Source organism: Alosa alosa, chromosome 13, assembly GCF_017589495.1.
Source record: "Alosa alosa isolate M-15738 ecotype Scorff River chromosome 13, AALO_Geno_1.1, whole genome shotgun sequence".
Classification (NCBI taxonomy): Eukaryota; Metazoa; Chordata; class Actinopteri; order Clupeiformes; family Clupeidae; genus Alosa; species Alosa alosa.
In genome coordinates, this window is record NC_063201.1 from 24263988 (window position 1) to 24277355 (window position 13368).

A 13368-nucleotide genomic window follows, 5' to 3' on the forward strand; every position below is an offset into this window, starting at 1 on the left:
GCACTAGCCCAGTGAAGGATTGTGTAAACCCCATCCCCAGAAACCAGTTTCAAACCAAGCTTGCGCTGATATGATGCATGATCACTGATCAAATTGCTATTTTCTGACAGGATGAGCACAACCATGCAGGTTCTCTGAATCTCAAGTTCTTTAGCCTAGCATCTTAATGCTGTATTCACAGCACGGTGAATGACAAACAGTGACAAAATGCTGTTGTTTATGAGTTCATAGCCTGGTTATTTATCAAGGACTAGATCATGTTTTATATGTTATTATGATCACTCGCATCGCATTACCATGGGGTTACTGTGTAGGTATGGTTAACTTAACATGCCCACCATTACACTGGAGAGATGTTAAAAAACTTTTAAACTTTTTTTTTTATTCTCCCGAGACGCTAGCTACTTAAGATAGTTCGCTCATTATCAGTGAAGAAACCAGAGAAAACATTGGGGAGCAAACTCAAACAAGTTAATGTTAGACTTAGACTAGCTGTGTTACAGTTTCTCGTTGCAAAATTAAAATCTCCATGCGCTTTTGTAGGCTACACGCAGTCTCAAAAACACGGTTTACAGCTCTTGAGTCATGTACTAGGTCATTTTTTTTATAACGATAATTTAGATAGGCCTAGGCTACACTTATGGGGTGGGTGCTATTGTGTTTTCTAAAGAATCTCCCGTCTTGGTTTTGTACAGAAATTAATATTAAGTGACACATACGTAAAAGGGAGAAAAAAACTTCCGATATTTAGCAGGCTACGGTCTGGAATTTAATTTAATATTGTTGTAATGGTAGGATAACTACACAGTTTACACAATAATTACACTGTGTTATAAATATTGTATATCAATGTATTTATTGTCTGTCAATTGCCCAAAATTGTGGCTGTCTCTCATTGAACAGTAGCTTATTTAATGCATTCTAATCCATTGTCAATCACTTCCAGTAACTTTTTGAAGTTTACATGAACCACGTGACCTTAACGAATTTTGAACACCCATTGTCGCAACTCTACCTTTATATGGCTCTGGTTAAAACTATTCCCACGGACATAGTTAGGGATGTACATTCATGTTAGAATAAATTAAGATGCAACTTATGAGTATGTGGTGTTATGACATAAGGATTAGCTAAACCGAGCTACACAGTCCGGCCATTGAACACAGTTTTACAATGAGTACACTCGAGACAGTTCTGGCAGTTTAACTGGAATTACCAAAATGAGGACGAAATGGACTTAATGTTAACCTTAACCTCGTTGCCACACAGATACTTCTCAGTCCAAACTTGTTTGTGCCGTTTATTTATGTTTGCTAAAAGATTTAATATTTTTTAAGGTGTTTTCTGTACTCACGCTGGTGGACCTCCATTAGATTACATGCAATCGAAATAAATATTTTCCCCCATGGAGGCGTTTCAGCCACGGTAACCACAGAAACTGAGGACGGTAACCACAATTATGACTAAATGCCGACTGACGAGATAACTGTGCAATCGTGGTTGAAATACTCCCGAAACGCAAAGAAAATGAAACAAAATATATCTAACAAATGGATGTTGTTTTATTCCAAACAATAAAGGCAAGAGTCGTGCAAGTGCATTACTGAGGTTAAATCTCATTATAATCACCGAGCTATCAATACGTCCCATTACAACCCATTGATCCGGTTCGTCTTTTTGCCGTCCACTAGGCTATTTTGCTGTGGTGCGAACAATACATGACGTCACGTGCAAAACTCGAATAGAGGATCTCGTTTCTACAGCTGGTCTCTATTCTGGAAGGGGTCTATGTTCTTTGTACTACAGCCTGGCTACTGTTACAGCTGGTCACTGTTCCACTGCGCTACAGCTGGTCTCATGTCCACTGCTGGTCTCAACACCACTGCTGGTCTTAACAACACAGCAGTCTCATATCCGCAGAGGGCTGATTTGCAGAGACAGAGGGGACAGGAGAGGAAAGGTGGAGAGAGACAGAGAGAGAAAATAGAAACACAAACTGGAGCAGAGAGATGGAGAAAAGGAGGGAGAGGAAGGAAGGAGAGATGAAGAGAGTGATCCTGAAAGAGAGAAATAGAGAGAGGGAGAGAGGAGGAGAGAGGGAGAGAAAGAGTGAGATGGAGAAAAAGGGAGAGAAATAGAGAGGAGGGAGAGAGGAAGAGAGTGAGATGGAGAGAGAGGGAGAGAAAGAGGAGTTAGATAGGGAGAGGGAGTGAGGGAAGAAGAAAGTGAGATGGAGAGAGAGGGAGAGGAAAGAGGGAGAAAGGGAGTGTGTGTGTGAGGAGGGGAGGTAGTGTAATTAAAGTTGGGCTTGTGTGTGTGGACTGACGTCAGGACGGGTTTGTTGTGGCTCCATTTTCATTAAAGGCTTAGCTACTCACACTGAACACGCTGCAGAACACACATGACACAGAGTGTGTGTGTGTGTGTGACAGAGGGACAGGGTTTCTGAGTGAGAGTGTGTATGTGAAAGACCGGGTATGTTGAGTGTGTGTGTGTGTGTGTGTGTGCGAGCGTTTGTGTGAGAGAGAGAGAGAGAGAGAGAGAGGGTTTCTGAGTGAGAGTGCATGTGTTTGTGTGTATGTGTGTGAGAAAGATGGGGTTTGCGGGCTCCCTCAATGCTTTAGAAGCGGTAGCAGCTGGTGGGAGACTGGAAGTCCAGACCGTTGTGACGCAAGCTAACACACACACACACACACATTCACTCTCTCTCTCTCTCTCTCTCACACACACACACACACACACTCTCCCTCACACACACACACACACACTCAGACACAGGAGGTCCAGACCGGTGTGACGCATGTGCCTTTGGGAGCGGCGACACATAAAGACGGCATGCACAGAGGGACACACACGGTTTATGTGCCAGAAACCCCAAACCAGAGAGAGGCAGCAGCAGCGGCGTCTACATTAAGATGTCTGTCTGTCCCGTTCGCGAGCGAACACACACACACGTGCACTGACACACATGCATGCGCACACACTCGTCTGTCTGTCCCGCTTGCGCTCTCACACACACACACTCTAAGTGACCGTGTCATGGCCAAAACATTTCAATTACTTTCTTGCACCAAACAACAAACTCTAAACAAGTGTTGGTGCCCACAGCCTGCCATATGCTTATTTAGTCTCTCTCAGCTGTTAGGGCTGATGTTGGCCATCCTCCTGCAGATTGTAGGTGGTCTCAGCAGAACCCCACTGTTTGCCCAGATAGCCTTAATGAATCCCCCCCACCCAACACACACACACACCAGGCCATGCTGCTTCAATTACTCCTCTCCAACCCCCACTGATGTGGCTGGGGCTTCTGCTACCATGTATGTATGGGTGTGCCCACGTACATATGTGTGTGTGTGTATGTGTGTGTATAGGTTCTCTGCAGAGCCCCCAGGTATTGCTCTAGCCCTGATGCCAGCAACTACCACATCTTAGCCCTTGGTTACCCCTTGGGATCTATTACCCCAACACCATTTTGCCCTTGTGGAATCTAATAACCCCGTTTCAACCCCTCAGTGAAATCTGCCCCTGCTATTCTCCCCCGTGGTCTCTATTGCACTGTGTAACTCTATAGTTTTGGAGTCCACAGTACTTCCTCAACTAATTCGGTGCCCTGTCACTGCCCTGTAAACTATTCAATTACATATTTAACGTGAACCTGATGAAGCAACTTGCGAAACGCGTTGTTCACGGCAAATAAAGTCAGCAAAATATACCCTCCAGTGTGCGATGTATAGTACTCTTTTGACTTTTCCATACTTATACTGCACACCATCAGCACCTGGAGCAAGAAGGGCTGTGCACAGGGATTTTGACCTTTGACATATTTAACATATTTTAATATTTCACTGGTAATCAGTCAATCAGTTAGTATTTTTTTTTATGGAAAATACCTAAAAATTCTCTGATTGCAGCTTTTTAACCTTGAGTATTTTTCAACTGTGACCGTAAGCTAAATATAAAAAAACAAGGCATTTGAGGACACAATCTTAAGCTTTGGTGTTCACTAATCAACATTTCGCCATATCTCTCGCTCTCCATACAAACAAACAAACACACACACAATCAATCAATCAAACAAACAAACATACAGTTGTACCTTCCTATATACACACACTTTGCAATCTGTCCCTCTACACACACCCTGCCCCTGGACTCCTTATGCCCACTGGCTCAGTGTTACTGTAATGACACACACACACACACACACGCTGTCTCCAAACACCCACTAGCTCAGTTTTGCTGTAATGGATTGTGCTGTTTCCATGTGTTCAAGATCTGTGGTTCTTCTGGTTTTGTTCAGCGTACACGTACACACACACACACACGCACGCACGCAAGCACACACACACACAGCAGTCAGACATACCTCAAGGCTCAACACACACACACACACACACACACACACACAGCACAAGGGTGAACACACACAAACAGACACACAGCACAAGGCTCAACACACACACAGACACACAGCACAAGGCTCAACACACACACAGCTCAGTGTTCCGGTTGCGTTCAGCTGGCTGAGTGTGTCTCCTAATCCACCCAACTGCTCTGCAGAAACCAGGTCAACTGCAGACCACTGCAATCTACTCTACAGGCTGGTGCCCCCCCCACACACACACACACACAGTGACTCAGACTCACACACAGACACAGGCACACACACAGACACAGGCACACACACGCCCCCATGCTAAGCCTACTTGAGTGTGGGCTGCCCCACATCTTAAGTCTGTGCGGTGTTTTGCTTGGAGAGGAAAAGGCATAAATCTCCATCCATCTCAAGAGTGGAAACCCTAACTCTACAGAGTGGCTCGTAAAGTGGATGGGACACACACACACACACACAGGCTGACCCACATGACCCACACCCACACACACAGTGGCCCACGGTAGTGCAGTGTGTGTGGACCCAGGCAGGGGATCTCCATGTCGGTCTCAGGAGTATTTAAAGCTCTCTTTTATGCTTCTCTCTCCCTCACTCACACACAGTCCAGGTAGGGACCCCGGGATCATTTAAAGCTCTACTTAATTTCTCACTTTTATCTCTCTCTGCTCTCTCCCTCTCTAAAAAAATAGTATAAAATAGTCCAAAATAGTATTTCTTCACTTGTATTGTATTGAAGAAAATAACTGCATACTTTGTATCAAAATAATAATGCAGGTGTGTATTTTTGTAGTTTAAAAGTACTGCCACGTATTTTTGGTAAAACCAATACTGTTGGTGATGTGATGACATTGTAAAAGTGCAAAACAAAGATGGTGGCCTCTGACTGGTGCTGAGTAATTGGAGTAATTAGGACCGCACAATTATCCCAATCCCAATATGAACTAGTGTTAATTTCGTCAGACGAGACGAGAGGAAAAATGTTAGTCAACAACCTTTTTTTCCATGACTAAGACGAGATGATGACGAGACTGCACTAATGTCCTGAAACACTGACTAAGACTATCTTAAGATGCATTATTGTTGCCAAAAAAAGACGAGACTAAAATGTTTTGCTTGAAATAAAAACTAAGATAAAATTTCTCTTCCATTTTCGTCTACAAAATGAGAAGACAGAATAGCTGTTACCTTTTCAAAATATTACGAATGAGTTCATGGTTCATGCGCAGCATCTTTCCTGTAGGCTAGTCTACGTGCTGTTGCTGCAACCCTGTGGCTGCAGCAGGAAACTACATGGAACAAAAACACCGGAGATTTCTGCCAGAGTTAGGCTTTATGCCACAATGCTACATACCCAGAAGTTGAAGCTTCTCTCATATACAAATTAACATCCCCAGAATGTCCATCTGAAAAGTTTCAGCAAGTAATGTCAACTATTTAACTAGTTACACTGATGATGCAAAGTTTGCTAGCAAAATAAGCTAATATGGAAAGTTAAGCTAGCAAGTTAGCTAAGATTGAGAGTTTGTGTTGCGTTTGAGCATATCGCCATCTAAGCGTGGCGGAGTAAAACATTCATACTTGGGTCCAAGACAGTGTTTCTCAAACTTTTTTCAGATGAAGGACCACTTAACTAATCAATAAAAAGAAACGCGGACCACCTAGCTAAAAAGAAAAAATTGACCTAGCAGTATATTAGCCTACACAATACTCACTGAACCACCTTGCTTATTGTCTTTGCACTTTGTTTAATTGTGTCAGAGGATTCATATGATTTAAACTGGCATATCTGACATAGACAGTGTTGTAGAACAGTTTGAATTTACATACAAGTTGGTTCAATATTGCAAACAACTCATCTATATTATATTTTACCACGTCTGCTCGTGGACCACTTGGGATAGCTTGCGGACACTTTTGACTAAAACTAGACTAAAATGACGAGACTTTTAGCTGACTAAAACTTGACTAACAAAAATGATATTTGAATGACTAAATATGACAAAGACTAAAAAGAACATTTCGTCACAAGACTAAGACTAAATTAAAAATAGGTGACAAAATTAACACTAATATGAACCAACACAATTACCTAATCGCAACAGCTACACATAATCATGCACAGTTCACGATAGATACACTTAATCATGCACAGTTCACGATAGATACACTTAATCGTGCACAGTTCACGACTACACATAATTGTGCACAGTTCACAACAGCTACACATAATCGTGCACAGTTCATTTAGTCAGATTTATTACTTATATTCATGTCCTCCTCCTTGACTGTGCCCCTTCTGATTGGTGGGTGTGCGTAGCGCATGAGGGGCACAGAAACTTTGATTGGTGGGCTTCAAGGTCGGTCAGGGGTGCTGTGCTTCTGTGTGCTCACCAGATCAGACATTTGGAATACTGAACCAAATTAGGGCTGCAGCTATCGATTCTTTTTGGAATCGAGTATTCTAGTGATTATTTTATCGATTAATCGAGTAACCAGTTAAAAAAATAATTTTGCGTTATTTAGTGCAATTTATTAATATGCACAACAAATGTCATGCTGTAAACTAGCCCTAGTCACTTCAAAGTAAATTAATATAGCAGTTTTATGTAGATTTGTGCATCTGCAGCATTTACCAATACTACCAAACCACCTCCCTTACAAAGAATAACTGCAGTTTTTACAGTGTTATACTACAATACCGTGCAGTACTTTAGTATTTTCATGTCTAAAAGTACAGTACAGTAGGCCTACAATGCAGTTTTGTTGTGTCCAAAATACTGTATTTCCTGCATGAGAACGGCAAATATTTTCTCCAAAACTGCAGTCATGGGTAGATGATAAGAGTGTGTGTGTGTGTGTGTGTGTGCACGCGAGAGAGAGGGAGAGAGAGACGAGATGAGTGTGTGTGTGATGAGTTTTTGGTGTATTTGCTCACTTGCAATTTTGCATGAATCAATTTAAAATTTCCACAACTCAACATCATATCGACTCACGACATTAGGCTACAGCCGCTACAAAAACCGTACATTCTAACTAGCGAACACATTAAATCAGTTAACATCAATGTTTACATTGCCTTGTGTCGGCTACACTTGGTGAACTGGTGTTAACAACTGGATGCTTTCGGCTCAGATGTTGAATCATCGTTGACGTGCTGTTGTGGTACGCTAGTTCTGCTCTGCAGTGGACACATTGGACACTAAGTTTGAAATGATCCCAAAACTTTGGACATTCTCTGCCTTTTACGGACGGTTTCTTTGCTCTCTGTCATCGCGCCAAACTCTGAAAGTGATGTGCGCGTCAGTAACAGTCTGTGTGGAGCAATAATCCCTGAGCTGAGCAGGCCACAAAGTTTAAATGCATCAATCTGGTGCACTTTGAGAACAAATTTAAATATTTAACTCCCTTATTTCTACATGGAGATATTTGTGCTGTAGCCTAAACTATTTTGCACTTTAGATTTTTAACCATGCTGTAGCGAAGGGAGAGAGCAGTGACCCCATCCGGTCTCGAACCTGGGTCTCCAAAGAGCCAGGCCCGTTGGTATGGCAGTCAGAGCGCATACTCAACTGTAGTGACGGCACTCTGTCACAGCTGCACACACAGGTGAAATGGTGAAAATGTTTAATAATCTGATATCATTTTACAAGGCTAACTGAGAAAACACTGGAGAAGCTGGTATTCAGCTGGTTCAGCTGGTATTCTGTCTATAATGAGCTGCTTTCAGACACGTCCTCCGCAGTATATGCAGATCTTTGTCAAAAAAATACTTAAGCCTACTTAGATACTGAAATACAGATGAATATGTTTGTTGAATAATGTCTAGTCAGTACACCAAATAAGGAAGGCCTATAGATAGAAATTGTGATAATAAAATATATAGATTTTGGTAGTTTGGTCTTTTCATGTAGACTTGGCAACTAGCAATCTAGTATAGGCCTGAATATCACTGCATGCGTGAAAGAAACAGTAATGTTGGACTTGGACATCACAATAAATGAGGCTACCCATCAATAAATCTGCACTAATAAGAAAATAGTAGCGAGGTTTAATTGATAAAAATGTTGTGTGAGTCTAGGCGAGGCCGGGGCGAGTGGCACTCCCGTCCCGTCTTACCTGCTGATCCAGCATATGTCTTCATCTTTAGCTTCGCCTCCGCTTGAAAAGTGTCTCATAACACGCCAGCCTTATCATATTGTAAGCTAGCCTATAGCCTAGGCAATAACAGACACTAATGCGTTCGCTCTATGCTTAATAAATTATATGTGTGCTTACTACGCTACATTCATTTAGTGTCTATCCTTTTCAAAAGTTTAGACAGTAGCCTAGATCTCATGTTCGTGGGTTGTTGAAGTGTGGACCATATAACTGCTCGATATCAACCACGTTAGCTAAAATGACATATCGACATGACGTGACCGCAGGATACTTGATATACAGGCTAAATGCAAATATGACGGTGCATGATATTATTAAAACAAAATATAGAAAAATAAAACAGACCAAAAATAAAGTAGGCACTAAATTGTTTTTCCTGTAAATGTTGTCAGTCATTCTTAATCTTTGCATTCTTAATGTTTAAACGTTTAAAAAAAGTTAGTGTAGAGCCCTTTCACTTTCTTTCAATGCCCTTTCTGTGATCGGTGATAGGTATCGGTACGGATTTCAGTGATTGGTAATCGGTGACCGGTCCCAAAAACAATGATCGGAGCATCGCTACCATTTAGTGCTTAGATGGTACCCAGTTAGTTAAAAACCAACTAAAAGGGTCATAACCCTACCTGATCAACAACATTACACAGAGCAATATCAAGCATGTGGGCATTGACAATATCAGAGAGAGATTCTCCATGTTATGTCAGTGTACCATGAGTTTGAAGCCGTTATTTTAAGGTAATAATTTGCATTGGGCTGATTTTAAGTTGTAATTTGAAGGTAATAGAAATGCATTGGGTTGATTTAAGTTGTTATTCTGCAGAACTGCATTGGGTTGAGACCTTCCTGAAACAGAGGGGTGGGATGGCGTATGATGGTGTGCAGAACTTAAACCTGTGCTCAGAGTGACTAAGAGTCACTGTGTGTGTAACCAAGAGTGTGAGTGTGTGTGTGTGTGTGTGTTCCTTACCCCCAGACACCGGGGCGTCCATGAAGACCGCCCCCATTTTCTCGGCGGCAGCAGCCATCTCCTTGGAGACGGCCGGGTCTATAGTGCTGGAGTCGATGAGAAGGGAGCCCTTCTTCACTTTCCTGAGGAGAGGGACACACACACACACACACACACACACACACACACACACACAGCAGAGTTAGGGTAGAAAACGGGTAGAAAACACACACATACAGACAGACAGACAGAGCTCTGGATGAGGAGAGGTCTGGAAGAGGAGGTGTGTGAGCAGTGGGCTTGATGTCGTTGGGTCCGGTGTGCGTGTGTGTGTCTGTGGCTCTCTTGAGGATGTCGTTGGGTCCGGTGTGTGTGTGTGTGTGTGTGTGTGTGTGTGTGTGTGTGTGTGTGGGGCTCTCGAGGATGTTGTTGGGTCCGGGGTGTGTGTGTGTGTGTGTGCGCGTGCGTGTGTGTGGCTCTCTTGAGGATGTCGTTGGGTCCGGTGTGTGTATGTGTGTGTGTGTGTGTGTGTGTGTGCGTGGCTCACTTGAGGATGCCGTTGGGGCCGGTGTAGACCTCGATGACGTTGGGGCTGGAGGGGAGCATGGTGATGATGCGATCCGCTTTATCAGCTACTTCAGCTGGGGAGTCCAGGATCTGGGGATGCCCACACACACACACAATACATATTAAAACACACACACACACACACACACACACACACACACACACACACACACACACACACACCTGTTCATGTTGTTGTTCTAGTTGTATGTGGTTTGGTCAGAAGCTGCCTATTGCAGTGTTTACCAAAGTCTGGGTCGCGACCCACAGGTGGGTCGCAGGAGATTTTATTTGGGTCGCCAGCACAATTTATGTTGTGTTATAGGCCAAATCAACCATTTGTCATTTTATACCAGGAAAGCTAACAGTCTTCTATTAGGGTGTAGTTTGTTAACTACCACAGTCACGGCTTTGTCATAAAAGCTCATAAAACTGGCGCATGAAACTGGGGGATGAACGCATCGCAGAGGGGGTGCCAAAGCATGGATATCTACCTCTCAAAATGAAACCGTTCTGTGGGACGCCTGCAATGTAGGCTACCTCGCAGATGCAAACTGCAAGCGACATGAATCCGCCTATTTGCGCGAACATTAACAGATACCAGCTCCTCAACTTTACCGATTAAAATCTAGTGACCGTGCTGTCAACTAAAGGAGACATCCCGGAAATAAGGCCATTCAATTTGCATGTAGATAGTTTCGATTGTAGATGCAATCTGTAAAGTTAATTGCAACCTACTCACATTCTTATTTCTGATTTAAAATGCACAACAGTGCATTATTTTAGGCTACAATTTAAATGGACATTTTAAACAATATTCCTCTCGTTTTCTACCTCGCTAACTCCAATGTAAAGGCGCATTCTTCTGGCTATTGCGCAAAAACCTCTTTTCTGATATAACGACTATACAATATAATATAATACAACAATACAATATAACGACTTGAGTTATCTGCTGTTTACATCGGAATTGACGTCCACAGTGTTATGGACCCATTTGTCTGCAACGCAACGTAGCCTACAACATTTTTTTTAGAAATACAGATTACTATGACGAATGATGTAGTAGTCATTTCCAACTTTTTACGCTGATGGTACTCAAAATGCAACACAACCGTGTTCAAAGCAGGATCTATCTATCTAGATCCTATAGCAATGTATGGTTGGGGGAGGCATAGAAAAGTTGGAGAACCTGTGGCCTAAAACAATATTGGTGGTTGCAGGGTAGATTTGAAGTGAAATGGGTCGCGATGGTCTGTCATTTTTAAAAAGTGGGTCCCCAGAAAAAAAGTTTGGGAAACACTGGCCTATTGCAATTGCAATCCCTCAAGGCCCAGCTGTAATTAAGCACTAAGAGAGCAGCACTATCAAGCAAATGGTTTTATGAAGCACATTTACAACAGGTTGTATAACACTCACAGAGACGCCCTGTCCAGCACACACACGCAAGCAGGACACGCCCTGTCCAGCACGCCGTATAACACTCACAGAGACGCCCTGCCCAGCACACACACACACACAAGCAGGACACACGCTGTCCAGCACACACACACACACACACACACACACAAGCAGGACACACGCTGTCCAGCACACACACACACACACACACACACACACAGACTGATGATCCACAGACCCAGCACACACACACACACACAGACACAGACTGATGATGCACACTGACCTAATGTTGGTGTTCGTTGGGTCAGTGTGCAAGCACCGCCAGACAGGGTCGTGCCAGACGGGGTCACGTCAGACGGGGTTGTGCCCGTGCTCTTGGCCGATGCCACCGCCCCCAAGTCCAGTCAGCGACCTGACCAGAGCTGTAGAAGTCCATCAACATATTTGGGGCAGCCGTGGCCTACTGTTTTGGGCTTCGGGCTTGTAACCAAAGGGTTGCCAGTTCGATCCCTGACCCAGTAGGAAAAATGTGGGTGGGGGAAGTGGTTGAGCACTGCTCTCCTATGCCCACATCCATGGCTGAAGAGCCCTTGAGTAAGGCACCTAACCCCCTCACTGCTCCCCGAGCGCCGCTGTAGCAGGCAGCTCACTGCTCCAGGTTAGTGTGTGCTTCACCTCGCTGTTTGTTCACTGTGTGCTGTCTGTGTTTCACTAATTCACGGATTGGGATAAATGCAGAGACCAAATTTGACCACGGGATCAAAAGACAGGGCAGAGCAGGCTGTACTTCCTGAGGAGGCTGCGCTCCTTCAATGTGTGCAGCAAGCTCCTCAGGATGTTCTACCAGTCTGTTGTTGCCAGCGTCCTCTTCTATGCAGTGGTATGCTGGGGAGGAAGCACAAAGAAGAAGGATCTTGGGCTTACTTGACAGGCTGGTAAGGAAAGCTGGCTCTGTAGTGGGAGCTGAACTGGAGTGCATCACTTCAATATCTGACAAAAGGACCCTGAACAAACTGATCTTGGACAATGAGTGTCATCCACTCCACAGCACTATTGTAAATAGTGCTGCCCTTTAGATTTAGTCGACTTATATATATATATATATATATATATATATATATATATATATATATATATATATATATATAGCTATATTAGCACATATGCATAACCCCTCCCTCCATGCCACAGCCGAATTGTGGCCACACCTTTTCTTAATATAGTTATATAGATAGTTTTTTCTCTAGTTTCTTTTATATTGCCTTGCCTACTTGCTGATATGTACATATTTATTGGTCCATATATGTCCATATTTACTCACTCACACAGAGCACCTTACCTTACTATGCACAGAGAATCCCAGGCTCAGTCCCTGCCTCAGTCATTGCAAGCGCCTCTTGATTGATTAATCACCCACTATGTGGATACTGTTTTTAGAATTGATTTAGTTTAAGTGTTATTTAGTATAATTTGTATTTTAGTATATTTAGTATATTCTTTATCTTCTGCTGTCCTTATTGTTTAGTTGTGTTTTTTATATTATATACTTTTAATTACTTTTTTCTACTGTTAGTGAATGTGTGTGTGATGTCTGTATGCTACTGAGACCTTGAATTTCCCCTGGGGATCAATAAAGTATCAAAGTATCTATCTATCTATCTATCTATCTATCTATCTATCTATCTATCTATCTATCTATCTATCTACAAAAAGTATATATAATTACTATACTATATTTGTTCTAGGTAGATCAGCTAAGTAGTGAAATCACCTGTGTTAAGTACACAGGTAGGGCCAATGCATGGTGGGACTTTTACTCTTTGAAACCAGATTTGCACACCTCTGGACCGGCCCGACCATGTCAGCCACATTTCCCCAAACACACACAGCAGTGCCCGCC

General features: G+C 43.0%; 1 protein-coding gene across 1 annotated transcript in view; it reads right to left on the reverse strand.

The window, feature by feature from the left end:
• The window catches only part of hibadhb (3-hydroxyisobutyrate dehydrogenase b), a 48428-nt gene that overhangs the window by 17345 nt on the left and 17715 nt on the right, over nucleotides 1–13368 (reverse strand). Inside the window, exons 3-4 of the mRNA XM_048260251.1 lie at nucleotides 10045–10154; nucleotides 9519–9640 (exon numbers count right to left, since the gene is read on the reverse strand). Coding sequence (XP_048116208.1) covers nucleotides 9519–9640; nucleotides 10045–10154 — 232 coding nt within the window. The remainder of the gene's footprint in view (nucleotides 1–9518; nucleotides 9641–10044; nucleotides 10155–13368) is intronic.